This window comes from Cinclus cinclus, chromosome 18 (genome assembly GCF_963662255.1).
Source record: "Cinclus cinclus chromosome 18, bCinCin1.1, whole genome shotgun sequence".
NCBI lineage: Eukaryota > Metazoa > Chordata > Aves > Passeriformes > Cinclidae > Cinclus > Cinclus cinclus.
In genome coordinates this window covers 8,718,541-8,738,182 of record NC_085063.1, presented here as the reverse complement: position 1 = coordinate 8,738,182, position 19,642 = coordinate 8,718,541, and the positions used below count along the sequence as shown (strand labels likewise).

The window sequence follows — 19,642 nt, the reverse complement described above, 5'->3', positions numbered from 1 at the left end:
TACAGAAAACATACAGAAAATTATAAGAAAAGAGGTCCTGACGCCTAGGGTGGGGGAGAAACCCAGAGAATCCTTACTGAAATCGAAAGGTTCCATTCTGCTCTTTCTTCTCTACTTTTACAGCAGTTTCCTTCCCAAACTGCAGCTCCTTTAGTGCCTCAGTGCTGGTGAAAAAAAAAAAAAAAAAAAAAAAAAAAAAAAAAAACCAACAAAAACTGATCCCATGCCTAAAAACCTGCTGGGATCCCTCCTCCCTTTGCTGTTGCCTAAAGCTGCTGCAAGATTTGGAGTTTGGATTTCACATCTCAGCCCCATCAAGCCAGACCCCCGACCTGGCCGTGCAGGTGAGGCTGCCCTGGAATGGCTGGTTTAAAAAAAACAAAAAAAAAACCCAAAAAAAACCCCAAAACAAACACCAAAATCAATTATTTTGCTTAACTCTGCTTTCAGCAAGGGAAAAAACAGTTTAGCCCGTCTTGAGCAGACAAGAAAGGGAGGAAGAGGAGGAAAAAATCCTCTTCTGCCAGCGCCCGGCTGGGTGTGTCTCGCCCCCCCCCCGCCGTGGGGCTGTGTTCCTGGCAGGCAGGCTTGCCTGGGAGGGATCTGCCGTCAAAGCCACCCAGAAAAGGAGGCCTGATACGCTCATTAATATTCTGAACTAGTGACCCTTCTCTTTCTTTCCACCCCTCGCCTTTCTCTGGGCTCTCCAGCCTCTCCCCGCCGCGGATGGCTGCAGCCCCCTCCAGCTGAGTCAGTCCTCCCTCCCCGCAGCATTGCAGCACCTCCGCAGCTCCTGCGCTTCCTCCTGCTCCTGCAGCACCGCTCCGCTCCCGCCGCAGCATGGCCAGCACCGTCTCAGGTAGGACAGGCGGCTTCTCGGGAGCTTGGCATCAATGCACTTCTAAAAACGTCAAGTTTTATATTTTATTATTATTATTATTATGATGAAGGTTTTGTTGGGGTTTTTTTTTTTCCCCTCCCGTGGGTTTCGGGGGAGTTCTGTGCTGAGGAGGCAGCTGGTGTGGCAGCATTGTTCCCCTTCCTCCCCCGTACACACACCCCTCTGATGCAAGATAGCAGGTGGGCTTTTTATTTTAATATGAATACACGTGTGGTAAACTTGCCAATTTAAAGTATTGCTGCCGTTTCATTATGCCATTAGAAGATGCTGCTACGTGCCAATTAAATATTATTTTTGTAACGTCGTAGAGCCTTTTTTTTCCCTAAGAAAAAATTGCACGTGGTGCAGCTGGATGTCAGGAAATCAGAAATTGCATTTTGTTTTGTGAAGATCATGTATTGCCTAAATGGTTGATGGAGAGGAAGACATAGGCAGGAGTTAATAATGCCCTAAAAAAATCCACCAAAGCCAACCAAAAGAACCTGGATGGCGTTTTGTGCATTCTCTGAGCTTCCCAGACCCAGATTTCTTGCACAGCTCTAATTTCTTGGCTCGAAGATGCTACAGGGGAGCGGTCCTCTGATGGCGTTGGGTGAAACGAGATGCTGCAAGGGAAGCCCTTGCTCCCTCCTGCAGCAGTACCAGGAATCACAGCACGACTGCCCCGGAGCCTGCTCGGGTTTGGCTTCAGAATGGCAGCCCGAGGATGCTGTGCTGCTTGGGTCCAGGCTCCTAAAGACCGCTTTGATTGGGAAGGAGGGATTCGAGTTGCTGAAACTGGGAGTGTGGGTGAAGGAGAAGAAAAGCTTGAAATGGTACAGTGAACAGTGGGTGGGTTTAGAAGGTCTTTTTCTTTTAGAAAAACGAATTTTTCTTGGAATGACACTGAATTCTGCAGCCCACAAAGAGAGGCTTGGGAGGGGGAAGCGAGATCCTGGAGGGCTGAGCAAGATCGACAGACGAGAAGGAAAAGCAGGCAGTGCTTTGTGCCCTCCAGGCAGGGAACCAGCCCGCAGGAGACCAGGCAACACTTCTTGCTTCTTTCACTGTCCTTTGCCGAGGTTTCCTGCCGTGCATTTTCTATTCCTTGCTCCTTTTAAAAGACCAGTAGATGCAGGGGGGGAGAAGGACAGAGACACGGAGGGGTGTGTATGTGGGGGGAGTATAAGGGCGCAGCTGATCCTGAGTGGGCTTTGCATGCAATTAAAGACATAAACCAGCATTGTAAAAAATGTGTTTATCACAGAAAACCTCCAGCTATCATGTATATTCCTGCGAGTATCCCTGTCTCAATGAACGTCTGCAGCAGTGCACTCTTGGGAGGTGCCACCCATCTCCTGCCTCCCTCCCGAGCAGGATTGGACCTCGTTTGCAGAGTGGGGGTGGGAGGAAAGGCTCAGACTTATCAGCCCTCTAAACCAAGGTTGCATCGAACTTGAGATGGACGAGGTGGTGGGTGAAACACACATAGGCAGAACATGCGATTTCCAGTTGGTGCATTCTCACCCTCCCAACCCACTGCACGCCCATAGCACATTTCATCCTCCCAAAGAGGCAGTTTTACTGTCAAAGAGACTTAAGATCATGAAGAAGCATGAAATTTGGCTTTCTTGTGACTCAGATCAAGCAGAGAAGCAGTTTCAAGGAGTAGGAAGTCATGGAAAGCCGCGCTGTGGCAGGAGGGAAGAGAACAGGGCGCTGTGTGCCAAGGGAGGGTCCGGGGCTGAGCCTCGCCCAGCTGCCTTTGCAGGAGCAGCTCCCCATCTCCCCATCGCCTACAGCTCGTACAGCAGCAGTGGAGAGCAGCCTGGAGAGGCGGGAGGAAAAGAATTATGAATCCTTCAAATAAGGAATTAGTCTTGTTTGTTTTCTTCGTTATTTCCTTCTTTATTCTCATCCGTGCTGAGGGGAGGGCAGCTGCAGTCGTCTGCGGCTGATGCCCGGGGGCTTATCCCCCCTCGGGAAAATTTGCTTCGTTTAAACAACCAAATCCTTGGGAATGAAAAAGCTTGCTCCCCCGAGCCTGGCTGTCCTGTCTCTTTCTGTCCCTGTCACCTCAGGCGTTGTATCCCGGCCCCGGGGGCTGTTTTTTGGGTGCTGGAGCCGCGGGATGGGCGGCACATGCTCAGTGCCGGCTCAGCTGCGGTGCCGGCCGTGCTGCCGGGCAGCCCTTGCAGGGTCAGAGCCCTCGCACCTCCTCCCCTTGTGCAGCATCTGCACAAGGCTTTGTGCTTCTGTGCACCGCGGGCCGGGCGCCTGGCTGGGCTCTGCAGGGCTAAGGAGCTCTCCCCACACATTTTGTAGCATCTATGTTGAATAAAGAGACCTGAGATTATGAAATGATGCAGAAGGTGACATGCCCACTGGATTTCTCCAATGCTGGCGTGTCTGAGAAGGTGGAGCCAAGAGGAAACACCAGGTTGTCATTCCTGGCCTCGTGACTGGACATGGTAAATGGGCCTTGGCAGAGCCCAAAGGTTCCCCGTCCTGCACTGAAATGTGAGAGCTGAGGGACTTCATCTAGCTCTGGGTTATTTCCTGATCCCTTTTCTGGGTGCTGTTAAAGGACACCATATGGTGTTGCACTGTCCTGGCATTTCTACTGCCCACGTTGGAGAGTCTGAGTCCTTTCTATCAAGCTCTCCATCTCTCTGTGTGAAAATTCTCAAGAAATTTCTATTACTCTTTTTTCTTTGAAGGTTGAAGATTACCTTTTTCTTTGAAGGTTTTCTTTGAAGGTTGACTTCTTCTGTTGAAGAAGTCTATGTGGCCTTAAAAAATTATGGTTCTTTTATTGGGAATTCAGTTTTACATGCAAAAAGAGCCTATTATTGTAGCCATTTATATGTAATTTTTTTTTTCACCAGTGTATCCAAACAAAGGATTATTAGCAGATACTTGTTCTTTCTAAAATAAAAATAATATCTTGTTTAATCGCACCATGTAGACTCTGGGAAGATGCTTGAAATATCTCAAAGGAGCCCTTTCTTGGAATCTGTCATTGTTGGTTCAGATCTGGTGAAGGCACTGTTTTATCAGATGACCACATTTTCCTTTTATTTTCAGTAAAAGCTGAGATTTAGTCGTCTGATGTGGCAACCAGACGGCTGCAGATAAGCCCATTGTGACAGCAGCCTGGGCAGCAGAAGGGTGAACAGGGACAGTGATTCTTCATTGCAATCCTTGGTGGGACCTGAAGCTCACTCAAACTTCTATACCCCTAAATTAACTGGGAAAACATTCCTGGATAATCCCTCCCAGTTGTCCTACTGACATGGGCTTTACTCCTCCAGATGTGAGTTATGTTTTAAAAATAAAGGTCTCCCCTCCAGAGGGGAGTTAAACCAATGGGCTGTGATTTAGAAAATAAAAAAGAGCCAGAGAGCAGCCAAAGACCATGTGCATGTGCTGTGGCACTTTGGCACCTCCCAAATGGTGAAGCTGCTCAGCATATTTCCAAATAATCCTTTTATTCTTTCAAGGTACCTCTACATGATTATTGCTCTTCTAGAGAATCTTATCCCCTCTGAATTTTTTTATACAAATAGTACCACATATAATGTGTAAATACAATAATCCTCAGTTAATGGGAAGGAAGCTGAGATCCAAGGAGACCAAATGACTGTCTGTGGTCACATCTGTACCTGACACAATCACAGCACTGGGCTCTGCCTTTGACTGCCTCATGAACTGCTGCCTCATCAGTTCCACAGCTCTTTCACAGCTCTTTGTCTCGCCCAAACCTGACTGTGAAACTTGTGTTTGCCTCAGATCCACACTCTGGGTCAGCTGCTTCCACCTGGTTCCTCCCTCTGCTTTATCAAGCAACACAGGCCATGCTTCTCTCCTTCAAACAGTGACCCCCAGCCAGGGCTGTGCTGCATAGCTTGGGCCCTTCTCTGTTGCTGAGCCCATACAAGAGGAGATTTCCCTGGTTATTTTCCTAGGAGCAGCCCACATGTTCCAGTGCTACAGCTCAAGTGATTTGCTGATGCATTGGCTGTGTACAGCATGGGTTGTTGTGACATTCATGAGCTGCCAATAAAACCTGGTGGGGAGGAGGTGGCTGATTGGAAACCATTCCTGGGCAAGAGTTTAGCAGATATCTGACAGAAGGCAGGGTAAACCTCACATCTGCCTGTTCTCATGGATGATTCCACATGAGCCCATGGTAACTTCTGGGCCTGGATCTCATGGTGTGTCCCTATATTGAGCTGACAAAAAACCCCCAAATCCCTCAAAAAATCCAAGCAACCAAAAAAAAAAAAACCCAAAAAACAAACCAAAACCAAACCAATAAACATAAACCACAAAAAATCCCCCAAATAAAAACAAAAAAAAAAAACCTCCAAAACAAACCCACTAGTGTTTTCTGGTTTTGTGAGATCTTCTGCTGACTTTTTTGGGCAAGCTGGAGAGAAAGAAGATGGAAGTGCATTAGACCAAAGGTCTGGCCAATATTTTTATGACAGGATTCACAGCAGGGGAGAATATCTAGAGCCTGCTGTACTTTCAAGGTTTATTGAGGACTCTGGTGGCTTTTGTTGTGTGTGTGGCATTGCAGTCTGTGCTGGAGGTCTCAGTTCTCTGTCTCTGTCTTCTGTACCATCTGTTTAAGCTTTGACTGCATTTATAATTATCCTGTTCTTATTTTTTCATGAGATAATATTCATTATAGAAGCAATTCTTACTTCTCTGAAGTTATCTTCACAAACCAAATTATTTTCTTGTAATAACCTTCCTCTGACCTTGCTATCAGACAGAGCGCATCCATCCATTTAAATGGTTAAATTTCATATAAATCAGCCTTGCTCTGCCTCTGGTTCACTGTGTCTGATGCCGTGTCAGTGTTGTGCTGAGACGTCCTCGCTCTGTTTTGCTGGGTGCCATTAAATACCACCCCTAAACCTGGCTGCAGTTTAGTTTTATGTATTTAGGAAACAGAGAACAAAACTTTTTAATGAATAATAGGTTTCAAGCCCCACCATCCAGGCACATCATGAACAGGAAAATGAATCCCATTGCTCCTGCACTACACCATTCCCAGCTGTTCCTCCATCTCTGGCACCACCAGCACTTGGGGAGCAGCTGGATAATGTCTCCGGGGATTGACCTGCAAATAAACATTTTACATGGATCGATGGTGTGCACAGCACTCCTGCAAAGCAGTGGGGATATGGAAATGCAGGATGTTCCCTACAGCACTAGAGGGAGCACAGGGAAGGAGTCGCTAGAGAGAGCTGGGAGCACCCTGAACCTCCTGGTGCCCTGGTGAAGGCTCAGAACATCTGCCTTCTTCTCTTTGCAACAGGGAGGAAGTGATTTTTCCCAGGCAATATATTCTATTGTAACATAATAATAATAATAATGCACAGAGAAAAGTAAGATGAAAAATTTTAATGAAGATTGATTGGCTCATGGGGTGTGGGCTGGAATAAACCAAACCGGAATCAGCCTGTGCTGATGGCAGGGCATAAATGTTCAGAAACGTTGAAGAACTGGCTGTACATTTATGGGTTGTAGCTTAATCACTGCTCAAATTCCTCTAAAGCCAACATAATGTGAGTTCACTTTACAGTATGGGACACTAATTTATTTTCTATAACTCCTACAGTTTATTCATTTCTTGGTTTACACAACTCAGTTATTTCCGATGTTTCACCCCAGTTCTGATATGAGAGCAGTGAAATGTTATGGCACAGTGCTGAAGACCATACTAGAGTGAATGAACTTGCTGCTGATCCTTCTATTGCAGTGTTTGCCTTAAAAGAGAAGTAAAATGTCAGTAATTCATACCTGAGTGAGCAGCCTGTCCTAATCCTGTGCCCACCAGTGAGGCAGAGTTCTTGCTGCTCCTCTGAGACTGAAGCAATGCAATGCTTGGTATCAAGTCCCTGCAGACCCGAGTCAGATTAATTTATACAGAAATGAAATATTTGCTCAGTGCTAGCTGAATTTATTTTTTACTAAGTTAACAGAAGTAAAAATTCTAATAGATGCTCAAGTAAAAAGTTCAGCATTCCCTAATTGTTCTTTAAATATACACATTTGTGCAGTAGATCCATCCCTTCTGGGCATGACCTCCTTGGCCATGTCATATTCTGGCCAGCCACATGTCCTTTCCTGGTTCAAAGGTTTTGTCCACTGGCATAAATATGTCCTCAAAACCTTAAATCTGTTTCAGATGGGCGTGCAGATACTTCTGAAACAAATTCTAGTGCTGATGTTGGCAATCTTTTACCCCTGAGTTTTAAGCAGCTGTGATTGAGCCGAAGTCTTACTTCAGGAGATCTCAGGTTTGATCTTCACTGACACAGGTTCCTAAATAGTGACCTAGAGGTTATGGATCTTTCTTTTAGTTACTGAATCAGAGGATGTACCTCTCCTCACAGGATGCCTTTTCTTGTTTTAGCCTGATAAAACAATTATTTGTCACAGAATGTGTCATGAGCGCAAGGCCATCATTGTGATGCTCCTGTGTCCCACAGATGCAACTGCTGGTTCTGGAACACAGGGGTGGGGATTTCAGGGATCCACAGAGTTCTTAGGACATGGATCGGGGGTCCTCAGGACATGAATGACATTGAGGGCTTGGACTGTGTTCAGAGAAGGGACTGGAGCTGGGGAAGGGTCTGGAGAACCAGGAGTATCTGCGGGAGCTAGGGAGGCTCAGCCTGGAGAAAAGGAGGTTCAGGGGGAACCTTCTCACTCTCTACAGCTCCCTGACAGGAGGGTGCAGCCGGGTGGGGCTCAGCCTCCTCTCCCAATTAACAAGTGACAGGACAAGAGGACATGGCTTTTGTCGTGGGGTGCCAGCGGAGGTTTAGATTGGACACCGGGAAAATGTTTTCACCCAAACCGCTGTCAAGCCCTGGCACAGGCTTGCCCAGGGAAGAGGTGGAATCCATCCCTGGATGGATTTAGAAGCCGTGTAGATGGACACCTGGGGACGTGGTTTAGTGGTGGGCATGGCTGTGCTGGAGGAACACTTGGACCTGATGATCCTGGAGACCTTTTCCAATCCGAACAAATCTGTGACGATTCTGTGCTCCCCTATGATTCTATAATTTTTCCCGGAGTCCGTCCTTGTCCCTCTTCACTCCCGACCCCGCGGAGGTGCTGAAGGGACAGCTCCGGCCGGGGTCCGGCGGAGGGGCCGGTTCTGAAGGGACAGCTCCGGCCGGGGTCCGGCGGAGGGGCCGGTTCTGAAGGGACAGCTCCGGCCGGGGTCCGGCGGAGGGGCCGGTTCTGAAGGGACAGCTCCGGCCGGGGCGCGCAGCGCCGGCGGCTCCCGGGGGGCTCCGCTGTCCCCTTCCCACTGCTTCCCCTCTCCCGCCGGCAGAGGGGAGTGCCCGGCACCGGGGGCTGCTCGGGACCATCCCCCGCCGGTCCCCGGGGCCGCGGCAGCCCCGGCCCCGCTCCCCAGCCCCGTGTGCCGCTAATTGCGTCTGACGGCTGGCGCCGGGGTGCAGCTGCAGCCTCCGGGGCGGGGGAAGGACGCAGAGCACTCCCAGCCCTCACCACAACCCGGAGTCTTTTGTCCTCTTGCTCCTCTTCGTTTTAATTGATAGAGAGGGACGGTCAGTTTGCTCTTCAGAAGAGAAAGCAGGACAGGGAGGATCCCGACGGAATGGACGCAGCTGTGAAATCACCACGGCAAACCTCCTGAAAGGCACGGAATGCAGCATGGAATCGTCTGCACACAGTGCCAGTACTGAAGCCCAAGTCATGAAATACAAAGCATCGTGCTCTGTAACAAGTGCTGCCAGGCAATTAAATTGAATTAAATGAGAGGCCAGGGGTGTGGCACATCTGCTTCATGCCTTGGTTTCACCCAGGACCAGACATAGTGGTGGAGCAGCGACCTTGTTGACCGGTTTGTTTGTATTAAATGGTAATGTCTAAATGATAATAAATGGTAATGTCTCTCATCTGTTCCCAGGGATCCTCCTCAGGGCTCTTGGCAGCACATTAGGAGATGCATTAGCTTCCTGCTCCATGCCATGACTTTGGGCCTCTCAGAGGCTCTCCAGAGGTTTTTTTCATTAATAATAAAATCAAAGATGTCCTGCTGCCTCTGCTGGTGTAAACGATTCTTATTTGGTTTACATTTAACAGCAGGACTGGGCAGGAGGTTCAAATCAGAATGGGGAGCAAGCTAAAAAAGTGTTCAGTCAAGATCTGAACTTCAAGGATGGTGGTTTAGCAAAAGGAGGGTGTTAATTTAGGGTGAAGTTCTGTACCTAGGAGGAAAAATAAGTGCAAGCATGAATCAGGCATAGGTTTTCCCACTCAATTAGCTGTGGGAAGACAGAAGAGAATACCTGAAAGATGTTCCTAAAGGCACACGATACACATGACGTTAGTTTTTTCAGAATTGTTCTGTGTCTAATGCCTCTTCAGATCACAAAGATCTGGGGATTTCCCTCTCCTGGCCCAGGGGAGGGTCTTACTCTGACGGTGGCATTGAAAGCTGAGTTGCAGAGTCACCTCTGGCTGGAGCACGAAATGAGCTTAGTATAGAGGAGGCAAAGCAAGGCCAGAAAGCAGCAGGATATGTGGGAAATCCAGAGGCAGAGCCAAGGCAGGACAGCAGAATGCCTGTGCCTGCGGCAGAGGCAGGAAGGGCAGCACAAGGACACTCAGGACAGGTTTGTCAGGACATGCATCCATGAAGACAGTGTCCTCACGAGCCTGGGTGTCACCCAAGGAGCCAGCCCAGGACCCATGAGGCAGCAGCACCCACTGCTGAGCCCCAGCTGCTGACCTGCCACATAGGAGTGATGCTGTGACGGTTTCACTGATGTGAAAAAGAACATGACAGCATGACAGAGCACCTCACTGACTTCAACTCCTTCTATTCTGAGGTTCTTCGTCAGCAGTGTGCAAACAGTTCACTGTCTTAAATGAGCTGAACTCCAAAAATACAGGAGAAGATAGCTCCAGAAGCAGATGGCTGCAATCTGCATTGGGGCAGCACTTGTGATCACTGAGGATGCTGTGGTGCATCCTCCAGTCACAGGAACAATGAGCAAACTGGAGGGCTCCCAGCAGCAGAGCTCGAAAGAATTGTGTGTTTCCTGTCCTTTACAGAAGGATGGTTACTGTGGTCACAGACTCTGCCAACCTTCTGCCTTCTGCAGTGGCAGAATCCACTCACATCCTTCCTGATCTGCTGCTGCAGGGCAGGAGGTACTTTGTCAATCTGGGGTCCAACTTCACAAAGTTGGTAGCAGAGCCCCTGAACAGTTTCATCACTCAAATGCCCCTTTGTTCTCCCACATTGCTGACATCCTGTTGCCTCTTCACTCTCACCTCACAAATGCTGAATTGTGAAATATTCCCAACTCACCCAGGCTTGAGCAATGTTTCCAGGTGTCAGTGGGCATCATTTACCTCAGGGCCTGGAAATTTCTCTTCTAGTGGAGAAAGCATGGGGCAACTGTCCCAACATGTTTAACTAAATGGGTGCAGCATCCCAGCTCCTTTGGAGGGAAAACCCTGCACAGAAACTTATAGCCCTAGATGTGTTAAACCCCTACTCTGTGTGTTCCCATAACATTTGCCACACTGGCAGCTAATTTAGACTGCTCTAGATCAAACACTCCTTGGGGACCTTTTGGCAAGCTATGGCAGCATGGAAACATCTCCACAGAGTCCGGGAGCTGCAAATGGGATTTCCTGGCAGCATGGAAAAGCCTCCATAGAGTCTGATAGCTGCAAATGGGATACTTGCTTATTTTTTCCATGAAAAAGAGATGCTATTGCCATTAGAATCTCTCTCATTGATATTTCATAATTTTCAGCCTACAAGGAGAAAATGAAGGAGCTGTCTCTGCTCTCCCTCATCTGCTCCTGTTTCCACACCCAGCCCCATCCCAACACCATCTACCAGTATGGAGGTAGGTAATGTGCTCCCACAGGAGCTCCAGCAGTGTTTGGTTTATTTTCCTCCAGGCAATGTGGGAGTTTGCCAGAGTCAGAGTCTCTCTGCTTCATGCTGGGGTAACATACAAGGTATTAACAGCAATGTGACCTTTCTGTAATTATGCTATGGCTTTAAATTAATTGCATTTGCATGGAGGGGATGAGGGTGATCACTAATCAAGAAATTCTGGAGATAAAATAAAATCACCTAGATCAGAACATGGGTAAATCCTAATTCCTGTGTGAGGATCTTGATGACCTCAGGTCACTCTCCTGAATGGCACAGGTTCACAGAGTCACTGTTTTTTCCCCCCACAAAGATATGGAGGTGAAGCAGCTGGATAAGAGGGCATCAGGCCAGAGCTTTGAAGTGATCCTGAAGTCCCCTTCAGATTTATCTCCTGAGAGCCCAATCCTTTCCTCTCCTCCCAAGAAGAAGGACCTGTCCCTGGAGGAGCTGCAGAGGAGGCTGGAGGCTGCAGAAGAGAGGAGGAAGGTAAGGAGATGTCCTGTAGAAACACTGACATTTCTGGTACTAATTACACCAAACCCTAAAACACAGCAGGAGTAATCTAAAACAGCTAGGAAGCGTTCTGACACTGTAAATTGTCAGGTGAGACACAGGAATCGTGGAGTGAGGTTCTGCAGCATGATTTAGGCAGAGAATTCAACTCCATCATCATCATCATCATTTGTAGATGTGGCACTTGGGGACATAGGTTAGCAGTGGGCTGGCCAGTGCTGGGGGATCTGTTGGACTGAATAATCTCAGAGGGCTTTTCCAACCTAGACAATTCTAGGACAGCAGGAAAAAGGCATCAAACCTATCTTCCAAGTAAGAAGATTGTGTTATGGGATGGAGGGGGGTGGCAGGATGGTTTGAGCAGAGGAGGGAGCCAGAAAGCCTCTGTGGGGGGATGAAGGCTGGAAGAGCCTCTGCGGTGGCCTGAGCCCCGTGCCTCGGCAGACCCAGGAGGCGCAGGTGCTGAAGCAGCTGGCGGAGAAGCGGGAACACGAGCGGGAGGTGCTGCACAAGGCTCTGGAGGAGAACAACAATTTCAGCCGCCTGGCCGAGGAGAAGCTCAACTACAAGATGGAGCTGAGCAGGGAGATCCGTGAGGCACATCTCGCTGCCTTGAGGGAGCGGCTCCGCGAGAAGGTGAGTGCGACCCCCGGGACAGGGCTGGGGGTGCTGATCCTCATGGAAAAATGGGGTCTGCTCCCAGCGTGGTGGGTGAAGGGACAAGGCATTCTCTTGGTGGTGGTTGCTGAAGAGGAGCTCTGCTCCAGAGGAGCATAAGGAGGGGGGTTATGTCCTTCAAGGTCAGTAGAGAACGTAGCCTTTATAATCCTGATAAGTGCAAGTCCAAAGCCACGGCTTCGGGCCCACTGAGGGCTGTGTGGCTGAAAGGTTTTGTGGGAGAGAGGAGCCAGGAGTACGTTCACTGGAGGTTCCATCACCTCCAGGCTCCCACAAATGATTCTTCACTCCTTGCAGATGTAACCCCCTCCCCTCAGGGTGTTTTGGATGGGAAACTGGTCTCTTTTTTTATGTCTGATGCAAATCCTGTGTGCAGGAGGAACATATTGATCACAAGAGCAGGGCCTGTTAGCCCAGTGTCATTTCTCCCATCTTTGCAGGAGCTTCATGCAGCCGAAGTCCGCAGGAACAAGGAACAGCGGGAGGAGATCTCTGGATAAAGGGCTTTTCTACATATCTAGCACCTGATTCCTGTTAACAAACCAACCAGTCGACCAACCAACACATTTTATTTTGTTTGTCTAGATGCGACATTCGGTTCTCCATCCCCCCTCCCCGGTGTTTGTCCCCCAGCTACACGCTTCTCTCTGCATCCCTAATTGTCAGTGCTTGTGGGGATTCACAGATCATAGGGACCTCTAAGCAGAATAGCAACTAGTTCACATCAAATATGGAATCAATGAGTCAATCAAACAGCTTCTTTGGAGGGTTTTTGTCCTTTTTTAAAAAAGAAATATTTCTTAAACTGATGTAAAGAAAAAAACCAAAAGAAGTTATTAATAAATTCAACCAGCAGTGTCACAGAGATACAGATTTCTTATCTGGGGCTTTTCCTCCTCTTGGTGTTTGCTGTGAGCCAAATATCAGTTTCAGAAAAATGGGAAATAAGTGATAATTTCTGTATATGAAGTAAAATAGGAAGCAGCCCCCTGTTTGCCCATGGTGGGAGAGAGGAAGGAGAGGGATGCATGGCTCAGGAGTTGCAGTGTGCAGAACCCCCATCTTTTGGCTTCCTCCCGAGCCAGCCCAGGTAGGCAGTGACCACAGTCCTCATCTTTGGGTGGCTTCTGAGAACCCATGTGGAAGCAGCCAAGGGGCTCTACCCAAAGCTTGGTGCAAGGTGCCACATCACAGCAAGTCCCTGTCTCAATGAGCACTGCCTGATGCCCTGGTTGGCCACTGAGCCTCCCTCTCCCCAGCTGAGCGGGGACTGAGAGGTCTTGGCTGCTCTGCCCGGGAGAGCTGTGGGTGGTGATTGCATTCCCAGCTCTGTGGAAGCCCTGGGAGAGACCCCCAGTCCTCCGTGGGCTCCCCGGTGCTCCCACAACATAGGATTCCACTCTGTTAGGAAAGCAAATCCAATAGAGACGGTGAATGGTTGTGAAACAACCTTTTAGTGAACAGAAGAATCCTTCCCGCTTTCCAGTAATGGATGTGGCTCTTTGGGGCCATCACAGGGCAGACTGCTGAACACCAAATCCTGAGGATCTTTTCTGATCTCCACAGAACTCCCAGCTGGATGTGGGAGGGATCCCTCCAAGGCCATGGCTTGATGTCAGGGGACTCTGCTCCTAAAAGGAAGGGCTACCTTACTCCCAAACCCTTCCTCCTGGGCTGGGGGGAGGACAGGGCTGTTAGAAAGCTCCTGTGCTGCCAGTGACAAAAGAAAATTAGATTTAGGGTGAAGAAGGAAACTGAGGGTTGAATTTCTTAACAGTAGCTAATGATCAGTTTATAGTAGCAGCTGTCTTAGATAAGCATCTGTGTAGAGCGCAGCATCACTGCCAGCATCACCTCATCCATATAGTGACGAGAAATTTTAAGAAGTTTAAAAAAAATTAAAAGTAATTTAAATGAAATGTTTGTGTGTAAGAAATGGTTGAAACTGTCAAATGTCTGTGTCCCACGTTGGTGGGATCTGAGAAGGTATCTGCGAGATATTAACCCTGTCCTACTCTCTGTGGTGCTGAGTGTTTGCTTGGTGTGTAATTCTGACCTGGAGCTTGTTGTAAATACTGTTTTTAGTACTATGATTATGATTATTATTATTATTATTATCAGAAATATTGTACTCATGAGCAAGAGTTGAAAACAAGAGAAATGGCCATTTTCACTCTCTCCTGGGGGCTCAGAAGGAGTCAGAGTGAAGGGCCAGGTGAAGGCAGGGTGCCAGTGGGATGCTGGACCAGAGAGCAGCTGGAAAATGATGGAATTGGGAGCTAAAGGCAGGCAAGTCCTGCGGGCAGGGCGGTGAGAGCGGGGGAGGCTGCTCCTCTTGCTGGGAGGAGACGGAAGGGCTGAGAGGAAGAATAGAGGTGATGCTTCAATTCTCATACAATTTAGTGTTGATCTAAACCTCCCCGTGTGGAAGTTCCAGGGGGTTCCCTGTAACCCCGTGGAAGCTGGATGACCTGTCAGATTTAGCATGTGCTGGAAGAGAGATGTAACAGATTGTGCCAGTCAGAGCCATCCTCCCAAACAGCTCCTGAGTCTCCAGGCTCAGTTCCTGCCTGGATCTTCCCTCTCGGTCCCTTGTGCTGCCCCGTGCCCCTCTTTTCTCCCTCCCTGGAGCCCAAATGGGTCTCAAGTGGGGACTTATTCTTGCAATAGCTTTTCCTGGCAAAAATTCCCATGGGAAGTGCAGAATGGCCTGGCAGATGGTGCTCAGGCAGGTGTGAGCACTGGAAAACCAGTTTTTCTCCCCTCCATCAGGTTGGTGCAGTGAGGGATGGTGGATATGGCTGGAAAATATGTTACTGCAGGAGAAGCCCCTGCACCAGAGGAGCAGGGATGTGCAGGGAGAGCTGTGCATTGCTAATGTCAGGGATCTGCTGCCAAGACACGTGCCAAGGAAACAGCCTCACCTGTGGGGCCAGAGGCTTTATGTGTCCTGGAGCCACGTTTGCCTGGTGCAGAAGGATGGAGTAGGGATGTTCAGGAGCATGTCCAGTGCCACTGGGCACTATCAGGGAAATGTGTGATTGCTTTGGCTGCGCGGTGTTGGCTGGATGAGGGGTGTCCACCCACTGCTCCAAATCCATCGTGGCCAGGAGCTCATGCAGCACTGTGCCCACCCTGCAGCACGTGGCAGGGGCCAGGATCATGGTTATTCCATGCCTTTCCATATCGCTTCATGCTATTGGCTATGTGCAGCTGCATACTTCACGCTTCAAATGAGACTAATTAAGTATCCTCATTAACAACCTTACTGCCCCAGCCTATGTCAGCCTGGAGCATTCCCATGTACCATGGATGTGGACACGGCATGCAACCCCCCCCATTCTTGGGGTTACCTTCCTTATTGTGGGGCTTGAGATCTCCACTGATCCTTGAAGGTGTTTATGAATTGAGTTCTGAACCAATAGTTTTCAGCAGCATATGGACATGGGAATGTGCCTTGTAGGGGGAGCATCCTCAGGGCACCCACGGCATCCCTGCCTGGACCTCAAGTGTGGCAGCAGTGTGAGGGAGGAAAGTCAGGAGGGTGACATCATGATGTGCATGCACAGGCCTTCCAAGAGCCCTCCTGCAGAAGAGCCTTTGATTCAGGCAAGAGAAAGTAGCTAAAGCTAAATGAGCTCCCAACTGGCACCAACAGCCAGGTGATGGGTGAAGCTGTAGGAAAGCCAGGAACTTGGCCTTGCAGCCCAAATTACAGCTCTGTGCCCACCTTATTCCACACACAGAGCTCAGCTCTGCCTGTAAATAGGCACTTCCAAGGATGCTGGCCCCTCCAACTGCTTCTGGACTGAGCTTATTTCTTGTCTTATTATTTTGGAGTCATTAAAAAATCTTACTCTAATTCATTTGTAGGGTTCCCTTTGAGTTGATCTTCCAGGGCTGGTGGGAATTGAGGAGTTGCATGTATCCTACCTCGGGGGTAGGTCGGTATTGCTGCTCCCTTTCAAATGTAAACTTCAGTGCGCTTGCTTTAGCTTAGCCCTGCGTGACTCTCTGGCCCTGGCTCTGCAATCCTGTCCTGTGGGGTTTGTTATATCCCTCCCATGGCATTCCTGTCCTCCTTGCAGTGGCTGTGCACCCGGCTGTGCACACGCACACAGAAACGCATCCGTGGAAACGATATATGCACATACACTCTGATACCACTTGAAATGAGTCAGGGAATGGCTGTTTACGGTGCTAGAGATTTCTTACTCTCCATGCTAGGGACGAGATGACATAGTAAGACCAATAAACTCCACCTTTGTAGTCAGTTGTCTTTAAGTAAAGCAGCAGAGAGGCACTAGCCCATGCCTATGTGTGGGTGCTCCGTGGTCCCTGGGATGCAGGGATGCAGGGGACAGCTGGGTATCCCTGCCCCGTGCCTCAGTTTCCCACACCCTTTGAGAAGGGGACATAGATGCTCCCTCCCCACGGGGACCACTGGAGAGCCAATGCCTCCACATCTCTAAAGTGCTCTGAAATGGGAAGTACCAAAGTATGGAGTCGGGATATGCATCCCTGGCCCGTGGCTGCAGGAGAGGGTTGGAAGATGACTGTGTGGGCAAAGGGCTGAGCTATCACCCCAGGGCTCAGGACCCCAGCTGCCCTCCAGGCAGGATGTGCTTCTCCTGCCACATCCAGGGTCACCATCCCTTGTTCTGGGTGGGGAGCTGGAGCAGTGTCATGGAAAGACTTTCCATCCCTAACAGAGCCTTGTCCGGTTCCCTTTGGTCTGCCACGTGCATTTCATTGTCAACTTGAGGTTGTTGTTGTGCAAAAGAAGTGATCATGAAAAAAAAATAAAGGAAAAAAAAAAAGAAATAAAGTTGGTATGAAACTGTATGTGTTTGTCTCTCTCCAGAAATGGGTTGTTTTAGTTCCAAGGCTTCTCTTTGTATTGTGAGAATACTAATAAACAGCATTAAACAGAAGCTTGATCTAAAGATTTAACAAAATAGACCCTAATCCTCTGAATGCTCAGTGACTGCTTTTTCACACAGCATAAAAGAGGCAGAAATTGACAGTCTATCACCATTCTCAGTGGGACAAAGCAATAAATGCTTGAATGAGAGTCCTGCTGCCACCTCTGTGGCTGGGAGTGAGGGTGTGCAAAGTCTTTACATAGGAAGATCGAGAAAGATATAAAACACAAATACAACAAATGCTTCTTTATTAAAAACTCCAATGCTTCCTTCATGAGCTTTTTCTGAGAAAGGATCCAGCCTGGGCTGGACAGAGTGGGAGGGAGCAGGGCTGTAGTCCTCAGGGAGATGGGACCCCAACCCATGAGACCCTGCATGGCCAACACTCCAAATCCCATCCCCGGAGCCAGGTACACAAAAATGTCTCAAAACTGCAGCTGAAAACAGGGAAGTTTGTAATCCACAAGGACATGTGGGGGAGGATGTCTGGCTGCTTTCCCTGCTGCTGGAGAAAGATTCCCCCACTCGCCTTTTTGGGAGGGCTTTTGCCACCACAAGTGGTGCCCAATGTCACTGGCCACTGTCCTCCCTGTCCTTGAGGGAATATTGAAATTGCAGCATCCTCCTGAGTTGTCCCACATCTTGTGATCCCACCAAAATAACCAGTGTGGGAGACTTTCCACAGAGCTCAGCAGCACTCAGTGCACAAGGAGACAAACTGAGGGGAAGGCAGGGGGGATAAATTTTAATTCCCAGGGCAGTGTTCTGTAAGGGCAGGGAGGACTGTGCCAGGACAGTGCTGGGGCCATCACGGTGGTGGCAGTGGCATGCAGCCCATGCCTGATGCTTTTCCACTTCTCCTCAGGACACTGCTGGCTGCACAAACAGGAATTCTATTTTTGCAGCTTAACCTTCCTGATTCTGGAGATAAAGACCTGACTGCAAACGCAGCATTGCTCACTTTTCCTCTGAGATTTGATACAGTCCACTAACCCAGGCTCTTCTAAAACATGGATGTAGTAAAGTAAACCTCTGCATAAATTTGTCTTAGGAAAACAGGCACAGTCCTTGGTGCCAGCCACTTCGAGATCTATTGATGAGACCAAGCATAGTCACCTCCTAGTTAGTTAATTTAAGACACACCCTTCATCTTTTTGTGATCTGAAGGAGAAAACCACAGAGGCATGGGATCTATTGGGGCAGGATGAGACAGGAGGAGTGGAAGGAATTGTGGAGAGGCTCCCACAACTTTCCATCCCCTCCCATATGCAGCCCTGCGGGGCTGAGTGCTGAAAACAAAATACTGAAGGCTTGAACTACACTCTAGCACCCACAAAATCTCAGAATCAAGGAATGGTTTGGTTCCAACTCCCTCCCGTGGGCAGGGACACCTTCCACTATCCCAGGTTGCTCCAAGCCCTCTCCAGCCAGGCATTGAACACCTCCAGGGATGGGTCAGCCACAGCTTCACTGGGCACCTTGTGCCAAGGGCTCACCACCCTCACAGGGAACAATTTCTTCCTAATATCCAATTTCATCCTGTCCTCTGTCACTGCCCCTTGTCCAGTCAGTCCATGCCATGTCAAGGGTTCCTTGTGCAAAAAAATCAAAACCAAGTCAAGAAAGCAAAATACCAAGGAAACTCTTGAAGGGACCCCTACAAAATGCTTGGGCTGTGCCTGAGTAAGGGAAGGGATCAGAGACTCTGCTAAGGTAAATGCAAAGGCTTACCTGGGCAGGCAAAACCCAGAAATTTTGCAGAGTGATTTGGTTTGAAAAACAACAGCTCACCCTGTTTCAGCAGCCTCACTGGCACCATGGCTGGAGCAAGTCTGCCCACCAATAAAGGGGCAGAGCAGGGAGCAGATCAGGTGCCAGGAGGTGAAATCATCCCACCTCTGTGCTTGGAGGAGCCCAGGGACCTTCCTGTGGCCTGGGATCTGACAGCAAAAGCCAGGTTTTGATTTCCAAGAGGCCACTGACTGCTGGGAAAACTGGAGCAGGGCAGCATTGCTGGGGGTTTGCTGCCTCCTTACCACCCTGATAAGGTCTCTGTTCTTGGGCACTGTAGGGAGATGGTTTTAGTGGAAAAAGGGACCTTTTATCTGCCCTGTCCAACCCCACCAGGGTCCCGAGGATGCAGCTGCCAGGGAAGACACCAGCAATGGCACTGGTAGAGAGACAGACATGTTCCCATGGAAAAGGGAGCATGAAATTACCCATTTCCAACGGGTTAATTTCACCTTGCTGGTTATCTTGGAGAAGGGAAATAAATACAATTCCTTGTGGAATATCACGTTAATGGTATTAGCTTGGGTCAAATGGTGAGGGGGAACATGAGGGAAATAGAGGTGGCAGCTGCTTATCAGGCAGGGTTGGTTTGCATGGGGACAAAAAAAAAAAAGAAAAACAAACAAAAAAGGAAGAGCCTTTGGCGGGGAGGGGGGGAAAGCATTAAATAAACCACCACAAATGTATCAGACAGGATCATTAGAAATTTGTGTAAAAAATACTAAATAGACCAAACATCACCTGAACACCTGTCAGGAAAAGCCACCCACCCAGCAGCTGTGAAAAGCTGACAGAATGGAAATATAGTGAGTGTTTCCAAAAGGGATTCATGACTTTTGGGGCCTCTGGCCTCGCTCATCCCTTTCCCAGAACGTGTTAACCACCTACTCACAGAAG

At 48.9% G+C, this 19,642-nt stretch overlaps 1 protein-coding gene across 1 annotated transcript; it reads left to right on the top strand.

Annotated features, from left to right (window-relative positions):
• Window positions 1-840: 840 nt before the first annotated feature.
• STMN3 (stathmin 3) lies at window positions 841-12,529 on the top strand. The gene is made up of 5 exons (XM_062504935.1): window positions 841-859; window positions 10,708-10,803; window positions 11,149-11,324; window positions 11,796-11,987; window positions 12,470-12,529. Exons 1-5 carry the CDS (start codon window positions 841-843, stop codon window positions 12,527-12,529), a joined length of 543 nt encoding a protein of 180 aa, XP_062360919.1.
• Window positions 12,530-19,642: the final 7,113 nt, after the last annotated feature.

What these genes read in the sequence shown, in the direction of transcription:
- STMN3 (XM_062504935.1), top strand. An exon ending in CACCATCTACCAGTATGGAG is followed by an intron (nt 10,804 to 11,148) that starts GTAGGTAATGTG and finishes CCCCCCACAAAG; the next exon opens with ATATGGAGGTGAAGCAGCTG. An exon ending in CTGCAGAAGAGAGGAGGAAG is followed by an intron (nt 11,325 to 11,795) that starts GTAAGGAGATGT and finishes GTGCCTCGGCAG; the next exon opens with ACCCAGGAGGCGCAGGTGCT.